The sequence below is a fragment of the Hypomesus transpacificus genome, unplaced genomic scaffold, assembly GCF_021917145.1.
Source record: "Hypomesus transpacificus isolate Combined female unplaced genomic scaffold, fHypTra1 scaffold_204, whole genome shotgun sequence".
NCBI classification, from domain to species: Eukaryota; Metazoa; Chordata; class Actinopteri; order Osmeriformes; family Osmeridae; genus Hypomesus; species Hypomesus transpacificus.
The window spans coordinates 9917-24394 of record NW_025813745.1 but is presented as its reverse complement, the minus strand read 5'-3'; the positions used below and the strand labels follow the sequence as shown (position 1 = coordinate 24394).

General features: G+C 50.4%; 1 protein-coding gene across 2 annotated transcripts; it reads left to right on the top strand.

Moving 5' to 3' along the window:
• The first annotated feature begins 126 nt into the window (after positions 1 to 126).
• Positions 127 to 12583, top strand: kansl1l (KAT8 regulatory NSL complex subunit 1-like). Of its 2 annotated transcripts, none has more exons than XM_047013832.1 (15): positions 127 to 379; positions 777 to 1893; positions 4854 to 4995; positions 5352 to 5519; positions 5689 to 5810; positions 6480 to 6660; positions 7737 to 7899; positions 8285 to 8428; positions 9450 to 9602; positions 9684 to 9793; positions 10210 to 10331; positions 10440 to 10518; positions 10628 to 10740; positions 11009 to 11156; positions 11802 to 12583. In XM_047013832.1, exons 2-15 carry the CDS (start codon positions 836 to 838, stop codon positions 12039 to 12041), a joined length of 2943 nt encoding a protein of 980 aa, XP_046869788.1. In that variant the 5' UTR covers positions 127 to 379; positions 777 to 835; the 3' UTR covers positions 12042 to 12583. The 2 variants fall into 2 exon arrangements, with proteins under 2 accessions (XP_046869788.1, XP_046869787.1); XM_047013831.1 differs by having other exon boundaries at positions 4851 to 4995.
• The last annotated feature ends 1895 nt before the right edge of the window (positions 12584 to 14478 follow it).

Here is a 14478-nt window from a genome sequence, read left to right as displayed (position 1 = left end):
AGAGTTTAGCCAGATTTGTAATGAGCAATGCGCTGCATTGTATTGGTCCAACCTGCAGGAATATTTGCATAGACTCGCCCACACGGGTGTTCCACGCCCCTACTGTAACAGCTACAGAAACAAGAAGCCGTTCTATCACGGCAGTTGGAAATTAGGTAGTGTGTCAGCCAGCGAAATATCTTCGTAATTTTTAAGATAGCTGCTGGATTACTGACCTCACGTTAACTTTCAGCAATCTAACCTTTCCTGAAACTAATGTTACACTGATTTTAAGATTGTGTGTTCTGTTTCAAGAATACAGTACTAAACAGGACAAGTCTTTGGGCTATATGATCGAGTATTTGGATTTCTAATAGTCGACAGTGTCGGTTTTCATCGGGTGAGTGGATATTATTCCCAGACGTTTCTTAACGAATTTTAACTTAGGTGATACTGTACTGTAGTTCTGTTGTTCTGTGGTGTCCCTCACTTGTCGAAGAGGACATCGACACGTACGTAACTATTCATATTTTAGTTAAATGTGAGAGATTAGAGAGAGCAATTAGCAGTTTAAATGTATTTAGTCAGATACAGTACGGTACAGTACTGTATGCTAATGTCAAAGTTACAGCTTGCTAAACGTGTCATTGAGTCATACAGTATTAATGATGATAGTCACAGCGTCATGTAGCCTATTGTTTGCTATCTAATTGTGTAGCCTACTAATTGTGTAGCCTACTAATTTTAAAACCACGTTTTCATTAAACTGATGGATTTGTTTGGCCTATTATTTACAGGGACCATACGTTTGGGTGCAGTAGCACCTTACTGTTTGAAGAGTCTCTGGTCAGAGGGAATGGCCCCTGCCTTGACCAAGCTCACAAAAGACAGACACAGAATCCACCTGCCCTCTCCTCTGAGCTCCAGCAACATGGAGGCAGATGGTGCAATGCTCAGTCCTGAATTGGACCCCCATGTGAAACTGATGGAGGACAACTTTTCTCAGAAGGTGTGGCTCAACCTTTCCTCCTTGCCTTTCTTGGACACCTGCTGCTCCAAAGGTTCCCTGGACTTCCCCAACTCGATCCTAGCTCCCCTCCTACAGGCCTCAAGCAGCCAGTATAAGAGTGTGCTCCTCTCTAGATCCCTTCTCAGCCTGATTTCTCTGAACAAAAACCTGAAGGATTCACAGGCCGCAGCCTTAACAGGTATGCAAGACATGTACATTGTGCCCATCCCTGAACAAAGTGGCCAGGATGTGGTGATGCAGCCTCAACACTGTGGAGCAGATGGCCCTGATGTCCCCCAGTCTCCTCCACATTACCAGGGTAACACCATGTGCCAGTACAGCTCTGCTCTGCCGACACCAACCATGTCTAGGGAGGGAAAGCGGGGTGTAGTTAGCACGGAACCTGCCTCAGCTCAAGCCTGGGCGACGAGGGCTCCTGATCAACCCGTGACTGCAGCAGTGGTGCAGGGGGCAGTGAGAGACCAGACCCAGTGGCATGTCACCAGACAGGCAGCTCTGCTTCTTAGGGCCGAGAGGATCCAGAGGAGGCTCCAGGCCCTGCTAGGGGATCACACCAGCCGCCACTGCAGCATCCAGCTGGACGCTCTGAAGAACAGGCTCAGGGAGGAGAGGACAGGGACCCTGCCCGCTCCTGTTGACACCAAGCCCGACCCACTCCTGGTACATGTGCAGATCCCCGGCCCGGGCAGTAGAGTTCAGTGGCCTCTCGTACCAGAGTCCTGCTCACCTCCATCAACCTCGACGGAGATGCTGGAATTTGCCTGCCGTGCCCAGGCACTGCTGCGGGGTGTCCAGCAGGCCATAGACTCTGATGCCACAGACAGTGGCTCTGATGATGAGGGCCTGGAGCCTGAACGCCCAATCAGAAACCTGGCGGTACCATTGTAAGTAAGGAGATCTTAAAAGTCAACAGGAGATTTTATTTGTCTCCCACGGGTGTCTTGTTAAAAAGGGCTTGTCTTAAGGAGTCCTGGTGTTTTCTTGGCTGCCTCAGTGGGTTGTTACAGCTTCATAAACAGTGGATGAATTGGAGGAAAGGTATGGAGATCACATACCAAAAACAAGTGTATGTGGGTTTGAGTGTAAACACATGAGCCTATTTGCTAATTTGCTACCCTAAACCCTTAAGAGAAAGGATTTAAACTGTTTTGTGTTCTTGCTTTTGTTTTGTTGACCCCAAACAGAGTATTCTGGTATTCTTGGTTTCCTTACTTCTCCACCCCAAATTCCTCAGAGCAAGCCTTTGACGTCAGTCAAAAAAAGGGCGGATTTCAGATCAAAAACGGTACCAGTTCAATGGCTAGGTTATATCTTTACATAGTTATCAGGCAGTCAGACAGGGACAAAGCCTACTGCAGATAACAGAAAGGCCCAGGGGAGAGGGAGACAGAGGGAGAGATAGAGGGAGACAGAGAGAGGGAAAGAGAGGGTTAAATGACATTTAATGACAGCTGTGGAAAAAAACAGCCTTTTCCTTTTAAAGTGAGTTTTGCAGCTCCACCCTCAAAGGGCTCCACATGTTTTTCATTTGGCCTTCTTGGCAAACGTGCTGAAGTCTAGTTTTCCTTCCTTACAGCTGTGGATACCAATGACGTTTCCTCTGTTTATTTTTGCTTGACTTCCATCCAATGGGTTGGTCTTTGGGAGGACAGCGGTCGGCCTCGTAGATTCCTCCACAGCCCTCTCCTGCAGTCATAACAGTCGTGTCTGGTTTCCTGGCTCTGCTTTCCCAGCAGCGGGGGGAGGGGGGGGGGGGGCACGGGCACACACTGGCATACCTCTATGCCCTCCCATGCCTGCCTTCCGCTCTCCTCTTCTCTCATCCTACCTATTTTCCTTTGAATGGAACGGCCCTCTGCTCTGAGTTCTTGTCGTTGTGCTCCGTGTTAACGTCCAGAGCTCCTCCTGAACCAGATGAGGGAACTATGTTCAGCTGTAGTATGCAAACTACATCAAAATCTGTGAAAAGTGCCTATCCTGTTTTTGCCTACTGCCTGGTAGGCTCCAACTCTCTTAAAAATAAGAATTGTGTGAGTCTGGAGACACTTACTTAACCTCTGGAGAAAACCCCCCACTATCTGTTTCTCTAAATCTATCGGCCCCCTTTGCTGTGAGGGTTAATCTTAAGACTGATACCTCTCCTGGTAAATTGGTACCAGTCGTACATCGCCAAGTAACCACACTTCCCCGGGCTGGAATGTTAGGATGGAGAGAAAGACGTGACATTTATGTAGCTTGGGTGTGAGAAGATGGGATGTCAGCCGTGATTCCTGTGCGGGACTAATAAACGGCGTAAGTGAGAAAGGGGCAGCGGTTGACACAGTTCTGGGGAGGGCGGACATTGAGAAGGAGGGAGACCGGGGTGGGGGTTTGTTTGGCAAGGTTCTGGCATCCCCCTGGCTGACGCAGTTTGTCTTTGTGGAGGGCTTATGCCTCATGCTGGGCCGACAATGGTGTCCCAGTGCCTGCCGGGCCAGACGTTTTATGGCATGCAGCTCCTTCAATGGGACTTCCTCCGGGTGGAGGAGGGTGATAGGTCGTTTCCATCTTTGTGAGACGAGGAAATGGTTTGGTTTGTTTGAGGGAAAACAACGGGGTTATAGACTTTAAGTCAGTTAAAAGAGCCTCGGAATGCAATTTCTCTTACATCGCTTGTAGGTTTCACGCTGGAACCTTCTTTATTTGGGTGTAGTCCGAGATTCAATTTTCAATAGCAGAGGCCCATGTCTAGCCTACTCAGTCTCCGGCAACCCTTTATTTGAGCTTCTCTCACTCTCCCACATGGACATGACATGGGAGTGGGGACTTGGCTAATTCCTGGAATGAAGGTGATCAAGAGACAGTTGACACTGTGTTTAACCCGAGGGTTAGAGGGATGAAGTTACTGATTCTGTTCTCTCCTTTGTGTGTGTGTGTTGTCCTGCTGCTCCACTTAACTGTAAATATCTCTGGAATGTTCCTACTAGTTGGACAAGGCCCCAGGGCTAGAACTGGGGCTGGGGCAGGCAGTACCAGGCTGGGGCAGGCGGCTGCTGCTGGGAGGATAGACACCAGGTGCAGGATGGGAGTCAGTGAGTCAGCCTCCATTTAAGGGACAATTTAAAATACTAATTTGTATATCCCTGCTTTTTATAAGGAATGTCACAAGGGCTTCATAATATAGTTGTAGCCACATTGAAATTTGTGGGCAGCATATCGTGTTGGCAAAGTAAAAGATATTTGTGAAAAAGGGAAACCAACCTGCTGTTGTTAGCCTCCACAGATAACCTTTCCTGCTCTGTTTGAAGCTTGGTGTTCCTGGCATTCCCAAGGTCGTAGAGAAGTGGCATGGCAACAGCTCGGTGTGGCTAGCGACCGTCCAGGGTAGAGGAATACCAGACCATACGGCCTCCATGGAAACCGGCACACAGCTTGCAAATGATTTATTTATGGCCTAGTTTGCCATTTTACCTGCCTCAGCAGAATCCCTCCTCCTAGCCCCATCTCTGTTAGAGCCCATTAAAACAGCTGATTAGCATGTTAGCTAGGTCATATTTATCTTCTGCTACTAGTAGAAGTACTACTACTTTTATTAAGTGCTCGGCTACTGAAGGATTGTGTTTTGAAACATGCTTGCTGTTTCGGAAGTCGTTTTCAAGATAACAAAAAAAATATTTTGAAAGTATTGTACAGATTTGATGTGGTTCTTAGAATTTCTTTATCGAATCTTGAATCCTTCAACATTTTGAATGAAATACTAAAAGTGCCCTTTTTTTTGTCTATTTTTATTTCTGTTTCTCTTTTCCTCCCCTCATTCCTCCTGCTCTCTCCTGATCTCTCCACCGTCCTCCATTCCTCCCAGAAGCAGGTCTGGGTGTGAGCAGAGCTGGCAGGAGGGGAGGGCAGAGGTGGGCAGCCGGTGGACCTGGTTGCAGCTGCGTGTAGATGAACTGGAAGGCCGAATCCAGCAGCTGGGTGACCTTCACAGGCAGATCTCCTCCACCAAGGTAACCCTCCAGGACCTGCTCAATGTGGACCACACTCCCAACCCTGGTCTCAACCCTGGTCTCAACCCTGAATCCCTGTCACCTCCTGGTGTGACACTTGGTCACCGGGGTGTCATCTGGCTTTGATGTCTTAACTCACCTTGTCTCGGCTCATCAGCTGCTATGACAGCTTCTTGGCTCCAGACAGCTTTATTCACACTCACAATGCCCACTCCTGCCATCATGGCAACATGGTTACATCAGAGAATTATGGGATGGATGATGAACCCACCTATCGTGCAGGAGCGATTGAATCAGGCAACAGCAGCATATACGTGTGTGGTGTGTGTGTGTGTGGTGTGTGTGTGTGGTCTCAGGGGGGCGTGGTCCTGGCAGACTCCCAGCCACTGACAGACAGGCAGATCCAGCAGACCCTGCTGACAGAGACAGCAGGCCTGTCCTTCACTGCAGGGGGCCATGGAGACCTGGCCTCGGACACGGAACCCAGCAGCCCCACACGCCTGCTCCGGAACATAGAGAGACAGGTACACACACACACACACGTGACGCACATACACACACACTCGTTTTGTTCCCCTAGCCAGTCAAGCAACATACCATTTTTAAGGTCCTAATGTCCCTGATGTTTTAGCGTGTGACATACTGGCTGAGGTACCATGGCGTGTCTGTGACAGGGGATATCTGTACCCACAGAGTGCCCAACTGACCCAGATTGTCACCAGCCTGATGCCCCCCCTCAACCTGTCACCCTCCTCCTCTCCCGTCTCTAAAGACGCCTGCAGATGGAACGGTCTGAACAAGAAGGCCTTCGGCAGGTATTAAAGCACCCTAGACCGCTGCATAAGACCCAGAGCACAGAGACCACTCTGAGAGATCCAGTTCACCGTACGAACCTCCAGTGGTTTCAAGCCTCCGGAATCTCATTAAGAAGAGGTCATGAGGGTCGGGTGAGGAGGGTGCGGGGGAGTTGCCACAATATGACAAGCATTAGACACACACTTCCTGTTACCACGGAAACATACTATCCATCTCCGTGGAGATGGAATTGTGTATTGTGTGTATGTGTGTGTGGGTGCGTGTCGTTGTGTATGTGTGTGTGTGTGACTGGGCTGCAGCCCAGACGCGCACTCTCATCAGTCATCTGGCGGAGTTTAAACATGCTGCTCCCCAGTGTTGAAACAAGCCACCGAACTAAGTAACTGCATCCGGAAAGATCTGGATCAGAATCATGAGTTCAAGTTTTCCTTCCTGTTCCCGACCTCTGCCCGGCTCTCAGGCTGTCGTGGATTCCTTGGACCCATTGGATTTAGACGCCCCGAGGGACTCGGCCAGATTTGTTGTGATTGCAAGCAAACGTAGCGTGTGTGTGCTTTTGATAGTGGAAAGTGCAATGGAGGTTCAGAGTGTATGTGATGGCTGAGTGACCGCTGGCTGAGCGTGTGTAATGCCGGGTGGGTCCGTGCTGAGCGTGTGCTCCTCTGCAGCTGCCTGAAGAAGGGCGAGGACGCGTTCCTCCAGAGGGGGGCGAAGAGGAGGAGGGGGGCGCGCAGGAGACAGCTCCTCCAGGCCGACGCCTCCTGTGTGTCGGCACGGACGCGGCACCTTGTCACCTACCACAAACCCCGGCTCTTTACCTTGAACGGGACCAGCGCCCACACCCAACAGGTAACCCTAACGTTCATAGAACCCAGCCCTGGCCTTTGCCCTAACCTCAACACACACCCTGAAGTGAGGTCTACATTGCCGGAACGTTAGCCCTAACCTTCTCTAACCCTAACCTTCCAAGCTGAGGAGACTACTAGACCCGCTTTTACTGCCAATATAAACATTTTTGGTGAAAAAGGTCCTTAAATTAAATAGGAATTAGAGTTAAGCCAAAAAGCTGGTTGGGCTCAAAGAGCCAACAACTGGCCAGGGAACATCTTTAAATGTGTTTCCACCACAGGATGTTTGGATTAGCTTGTGTGAGACAGTCTGCTACCCCATACACAACCATGAGACCTTTAGACCAACTCTAGGTTGTCCTCTTCGAGAACAGATGGCGCATCGACTCCGAGCGTTGTTATTGAGACCCCGCGGCGTGCGTCACGACTGCTGTGGCCCTGGGGGCGTCGTTCACCTCCCCTCGTTATGCAGACGGGGCCTAATTGTTTTATTATGATTCGCCGACGAGCTCCAAGGAGGCTTTGGAGAGGCTCTGCCGAGAGAGAGGTGGTAGACTATGCTGCCTTTCCATCTCCAGAGACCTTGAATCTCAGCCCGGAGCTGGAGGGCTTTTAGCTGACACACAGCCCTTTCTCTGCTGCCCGGTGCGGCTGGCTCTCTGATCTCTGCCCAGCCAGCTAGAGCAAGCGCCAGGGCAACACGAGCTGGTGAGAATGTAGGGAGGAAGGGAAGAGAGGGGGGGGGGAGGAAGGAGGGAACGAGAAGAAAGCTTTTAGCGGCTTAATTCGTTTGATTATCGTGATTTGCCTCAGCGCCTCCAGGGCGCGGTGACTCATCGAGCGCCGAGACGACACTCCACTCGTTCACCTCTACAACTCCTTTCCCAGAATCCCTCTGGCTACCGGTTCAGAGAACCCCTCTCTTTGACCCATTTCCTTTTAGATAAGTTAGGCTTGAGTTACCCGGGGATTCAAAAAGCCACAGAGGATGAAAGATGAAGACCATCGTGGCCTGTATGGACAAATTGGAATTCAGCAGCTGTACTCTGTATTTACCGCTTTTCTCTCCTCCTGCAGGAACTGGGCTCCGCCTCCTTCTCCTCCTCTCCCTCCTCCTCATGCCCCACCTGTGAGTCATGTGACCCCCTTGGCCTGTGTTCTGACCCCGCCTGTTCCAGCTACGCCCCACCTCCTGGGAGGGGCCACAGCAGAGCACACCCTGTGTTGTCGCTCTCCTCAGGTAGGCCTGTGTGGGGTGAAGAGGGTCAGAGGAACACACTCATCTATCAGAGACAGTCTTGGTGATTAAGATAGGCCCACTGGTCCACTAGGCCCCAGGCCTAGTTGGATCAGTTCCAGGCCCAGTGGATCAGTTCCAGGCCTGGTGGATCAGTTCCAGGCCTGGTGGATCAGTTCCTGAACTAGGGTATCAAATCTAAATGTAGCGTATCAGCCTCAGAACTATTGTATCCATTCCAGACTCAGTGTTTCAGCGGCAGACTTAGTGTATTGGATCCAGACCTAGTGTATGGAATACAGACCTAGGGTATTCGATTCAGACCCAGTGGATCAGTCGAAAGACCTAGCGAAAGACACGTCTGCCGTCTGTGCCCCCAACCATCCAGACACCCCTCTCCAACAGCACCTCCAGAGGGCCCTGCTCCGGGAAGACTGGCTCCAGAGGCCCCTGCTGCTGAAGACGGAGCCGCCCAGCCCCGTCCCCCACCCCTGCCCCAGGGGCCGCAGGCTCAGCTCGACGCCGCTGCCCGGTAAGGAGCAGCAAGCACACGCACGCTCCTCCCCACGGAGGTTTCACTTGGAGAGCTTACACCGCCTCACCCCGACGCCTCGTTGTCCTCTATCCTCTCCTCTCGTTATGTAACGACATACTTGGGGTGTTCAGGAACGCCCCACTGTCGTGTCAGGGGGCTGCGGGTGTTAGTCTCCCCTCTCCCCCCCCCCCCAGAGCAGGTTCTGAGCAGGCGGGTTGGCAGTAACAGTCCCTGGCTGCTCTCCAGGGGACTTCTCACACATGCTCTGACTCTGTCTCTCCAATCATTAATCCCCCAGTGGCCTTTGGCCAGCCAGGACCAGCTAGGATCCCCAAACAAGCCCTGTTCTTATGGGGGGGGGGGGGGAGAACAGGGCTTGGTGAGGCTGAGATGGGGGGGGGGGGATAGGAGTTGGTAGAGGTCAAGGAGGAGGGTATAGATTGAAGGAGAGAGGGTAGCCAGGGGAAGGAGTACAGCTGCGTGTCAGATGAGCAGAGCACTGGGACGCTAACTCAAACGGCGTTTTGTCAATTTCCCGTCCGTGTGAATGACCCCCTTCCCCCCCCCCCATGGCCAATGATTAAGCTCAGAAAAACACACACAATATTTTACAGATTAGGGCAGAGGGAGAAATTGGCCGAGGGATATCTGCAGGTAGTGTCCTCTCTTATCTGGCCCTTGCAGGTTGACAGTGCCACCTGGCCTCCTGTGATTCAGACCTAGGTGACACTGTTCAGCCAGGAGGCTCAGAGGTTTGGAGATGACCCTAACATCTCTGTCACAGCCCTCGCACCCAGCACACAGACTATCTGCTCGCCTTGCAAAAGACCTGCCCGCAGACAAAGAGCTCCATTGTGTGTGAGAAGTCATCTGTCTAATGTAACACGACTGAGAGTTAAGGATTAGCTATAAGAATGTGCTATTAGGGTTGAACCAAGCCTTGTCATGCCCGGGGGGGGGGGATGGTAGTCGGCGTAAGGGGGATTCCTCAGGATTTCACACGTGTTGTGTCACTCAGGTTCTTCTCAACGCCACAAGCACCATGGAAGGCATCGAGGGGGCGGGGTCAGGGGTGTGTCACCAGTTGGGTGGGCGGGGCGGTCCCAGATGCCCCGCAGGAAGGCCTATCAAGGGAGCAGGAAGAGGAGAAACTCTCACAGAGTGCTGGAAGGTGCGTGCGAGTGCGTGTGTGCGTGTGTGCTGCATGTTCAGACAGATTAGCGCTGTAACAGACCTTTGCTTCCTGTTCTAGATGAAGACGACCTTCTGTGTTGGCTGTCCGACCCAGAGGACGGCTCGGGGGAGGGGCTAGAGGAGATGTCCACGCCTCAGACCTCCCACGCACGCAAGCCTCCTGTGCAGGTAGGCTCCGCCTCCTCACTTCACCAACCTAACACTCACCTCACCTGCTACACCCACCTCACCCACCTCATCTACCTCAGCAACCTCACTCACTTCACCTACCTCATCTACCTCACCAACCTCACTCACTTCACCTACCTCATCTACCTCACCAACCTCACTCACTTCACCTACCTCATCTACCTCACCAACCTCACTCACTTCACCTACCTCATCTACCTCACCAACCTCACTCACTTCACCTACCTCATCTACCTCACCAACCTCACTCACTTCACCTGCTACACCCACCTCACCCACCTCATCTACCTCAGCAACCTCACTCACTTCACCTTACCTCATCAACCTCACCCACTTCACCTCCCTAACCCGCCTCTCCCACCTAACCAGACCTTGTGTTCCCCCTGCGTCTTCAGGGCCCTATCCGCAGACGCCAAGGAGAGAGCGTCTACAACATCGACAACATTGTCATCCCCATGTCACTCGCGGCCACGACCAAGGTGGAGAAGCTCCAGTACAAAGACATCATCACACCAAGGTACAGTGGGCCCTTACTGCTCAGCGGAAGCTTTACAACCCCCGTCTGACACGATTGTTTTGGCCAGAAATGAGCGAAGAGACCGATCTAAGAGTCTTGTTTCTATAGCTGGAGAATAGTAGGCACCTTACTACGGGAGGTGAGCGAGGGTGAGAAAGAGGAGGAAGAGGAAGAGGAGGAAGAGGAGGTACGGACATAAACGTTTATGCTTACGATGCCTGTCCCTACCAGCACTCTCTCTCTCTCCTACGAAATGAATCATGAATGACCCTTGTGTGTGTGTGTTGCCTGTTCAGGTAGAGCTCCTGTGTGATGAGATCTTCTCCCAGAGACACCTGGGATGTGAGCAGAGAGAGAAGCTACGCTGGGTGTCCTGGGGCAAGAGCAGGCTGCACCGACGCACCACCAGGTGGGCCCGCCAGAACCTCAGAACCTTCCGGACACCACCACTCTGTAGAACCACGCACCAAAACCAGAGAAACAGAACCTCACTAGAATTCCATAGCATATATAGTTTGGCATATGGAATGCAGGCCAGGCCCTCTCTCTTGCACAAGGGAGCATCACCACATGTCAAAACCTCAGGTCCACTCCCGGAAATCGCGGATCCATTCCTAGGCGCCGTCTCAAGATGGCGGGTGTTTCCGGAAGCTTATGCCCCGTGTGTTTGTGCCCAGGTCTGGTAGCAGGAGCCTGGACGGCAGCATGGGGACGGGAGGCTCGGCGTGGGATTGTGGCCTCCAGTGCGACGGGACTCCGCCTCCTGACTGGGGCTGCACCTACCCGGAGACAGACGCTGAGGAAGGCGCAGGGGAGGAGTGTGTGGTGAGGAACCATCAGCTGGCGGGATCCTCCAGACACTTGGGGGAGGGGGTCGCGGGTCGTGTCGCTCTGTGAGAGGAGTGGGTGACTCGGGGCTGATTGGAGGGCTTCTCGATTGGATGAGTCATCAAGTAATAGGCTCTTAGAGACGGGAGCCGAATCAAGACCGCCCCGCTCTCCAGCGTGGAGGAGCAGCAGAACGAGGGCCAGTGTTTGACCACATTTTCAGCTCGACACGTTCGGGGGCGACCGACTTCTGTGGCGCACGGCCTCAAAGGTTTAAATCGCCAACGTAATACTTGCTGTCCAGATATAAATCGGCATCACACTGTAGGTCTTCAGAGGTACACTGGAGATCAGGGATCAGGTATATTTCCGTAGCCTCAAGCCATGCTTGTGACAGGCTTCCCCCATGATGTTCACGGCCGTGTGTGCGTGAAGGCTACCCCATACACACAGACACACAAAGACACACATAACGGGGAAAAGAGACGGGAAGGAATATCTTGTCCGAGTTTATCCATTGTTCCCCTGTCGACCTTAATGTCAGGAAAGGTGTTCTCACCAGCTTGTTGATCTCTTGGCTCACCTCACTGTAATACCAGTGTGTTGGTGGATGAATGTGTGTGTGTTCTCTCCCCGGTGCAGCCCCAGGCCCCATGGGAGCAGCGTGTGTTTCCCCTGGGCCGAGAGGAGGTGGAGGCCCTGCACTGGGACCAAGAGGACCCGGCAGAGACAGGGCCTCCCTGGGACCAGGCAGGAGAGGATTCGAGCAGTGCAGAGGACAGCAGCTCTCTTCTCTCCAACCCTTTCCCCTCGACCCCACCCCGCACAACTCCACCCTCTGTTGGCCATCTGGGGAATAGCGCCCCAGAGGAAGAGGGCTGAGAGAGAGACTGGTGTCGTCATTGAACTCCATGCTGCCGCCCCCTATAGTGGATTCTGGCACATTCTCTTGGAACCTTATTTCCATACCAGTATTTGTGGCATTCGTCAGACTCAATGTTGGGTTTTATTTTGCCTAAGTGTTTGCAAGGACAGTTTTCTATTTAAAACATTGCTAAATGTTTTTGAATGATTTTAATAATCTTCCACTGTACCTTGTGGTTCTAGTTAGGAGTCTAGTTTGTATACTAGCACTACAGCCAATGATAGCCTCAGGTCAATATCTGTATAAAGGTTTTACAATATTTATTGATGTTCAAAGTGCTGAGAATGTCAAGTCTTAATATGTTGTACTGTCAAAGAATATAAATGTGTGTATACCTAGAACTTTAGATTCACATCAGATCAACTAATGTTTTTGACACAGTGTATTTGCAAATATATGTCAGGTGATACATTTTTTTTAATCATTTTTAGTTGATACACTGTCTGAACTCAGAAGTTTGACAGATGGGTCAGTCCTCAATAAAATATCATTCAAACCACATTACCAATCATTATGCATGAGGACCATAAGATGGCAATATAGTCCTCTGCATGTCATTTGATGAGAATGCTACATTTTGTCGAGCGTTTGGGTAAACATTATTGGAGAACTACTGCATAAGAGCACTATAATACACTGAAAATGTTGTATGTCACTTGGGAACTTCATTTACGTTAGCCCCATACGTTAGCCCCATATTTTGCTGGGCCAATAATACCAGTATAGGGTGGTGAGATCCAGGTGTTAGACAAGGACAAGTCATCCTGTATCATCAGATGGCTAATTGCAGGCAAGTTACAGTCAAGGTTATCTTCATCTAAAGATGTGCGTCTGGGTGGGGACAGAGGATATTGAATCAGATGGGTTATTGATCTATCCTGATGACAGCTCATAAAAATGAGTTATAAAACCTGATCACCTCTGTAGACACAGCTTCCCGTGATTATCACAGAGAGTTCCGTCTGTAACCTTGTTCTCATAAGATGGCAATGACCAGTCTATTGAGTGTGAAATTAAGATTGTTGAGGTCCACACAGTGTTGTGGTTAGATATACTGCTGTGCTGCAACCTTGACTGATTCATGTTTAATCAAGACAAACGGCGCCAGTTTTGAAGAGAACGATAATAAACTTTGTGTTTCATTTTACCAGAGCATGTATGCTTTTGTCCCTGACAGAGCCCTAGGTGGATTACATCTGAAGTCAGTTGTGAATTCGGTAGCGCCTATGTTGAATTATTTACGGTACTGGGAGCGCAGCGGGAGGGGCTGGATGGTCTCAGCATTCCATGGTCAATCATTGCGCTCCAATACGGAGTTCTACTGCGAAGCCACTGCATTGAACAGGTAAGAACAATTATACATATCAATGTGACCCTAGTGTTGTGTTAAAATGGTCGGACATTTGTGTCTACCTTGCTCTTACTGCCGCTACGTATATTCATGGATGGAAAGTGTTGTCCATGAAGTTTAAGCTGTGGAAAATAACTCATTTTATGGACTGCTACGGGCTGACCTGATCGGTTTAGGGAAAGGACGCATTGTTCGTTGGCAATTTATGCGTTGGCTTATGTACGGTTTCATGATTATTGTTAGTAGTCATCGACACATTTTACACATAAGTGTATGGAGAGGGTGTTGTGCGATGAAAGGGAACTCTTAAAGATTGGTAGAACCGCTGACATTAAAATGGTTTATTGATTAGCGGTAGGCTATAGGCCACATAGCTCTATTGTATCAAACACTAACCTTTCAATAGGACATCGGAGAGTCACTTGGTAATCAATAGTATATATGTCTTATGTGTTTGAGTTTTTTCGGGCACTGCGGTTAGTTGTCTGTGGTTTCGCCCGGGTCTGTGTACCGGTGATTTGCGCTTCGTTTAGGTCCAGCACTGATGGTGCTGAAACAACGTCCATCCCAGTCCATTGTTGTAGGTCTATAGTCTAACACAACTTATAGCCTAACGTTTAGACAGACAGTAAATGATTTCACTTGTTGAAGGTGACAGTGCGTTTTTTGTGTTCGGATGCACTTTAAGACAGCTAGAGAACTGGCTTTCCGCTTGTATTCTGTCGCCCCCCCCCCCCCCCCCCCCCCCCAATTCTTTATCTTGAGGCTTGGACTTAAATATACAGGTTTTCATCATTACAATTCTCAATATGCCCAGCCTGAACCATTAATGCATGTCATTACCATTTTACATACAGTTGTTTCTCCAGATACTAAGGGTGGGATGGTCACTGTGGCATATTATATTCGAAGCAGTGTTCTTCAGTGTTTCCCAGTCTGTTCATTCCCTGAGTGAAAGTCCAAGGATGCATTGAAAGCTTGTTTTAATTCTGAAAGGACCATCCATGCTCGAGTCGAACTGCACAAACCCATAATACATCAGG

What these genes read in the sequence shown, in the direction of transcription:
- kansl1l (XM_047013831.1), top strand. Translation starts at nt 836, where the DNA reads ATGGCCCCTGCCTTGACCAAGCTCACAAAAGACAGACACAGAATCCAC. An exon ending in AACAAGAAGGCCTTCGGCAG is followed by an intron (nt 5,811 to 6,479) that starts GTATTAAAGCAC and finishes GCTCCTCTGCAG; the next exon opens with CTGCCTGAAGAAGGGCGAGG. An exon ending in CCAGCGCCCACACCCAACAG is followed by an intron (nt 6,661 to 7,736) that starts GTAACCCTAACG and finishes CTCCTCCTGCAG; the next exon opens with GAACTGGGCTCCGCCTCCTT.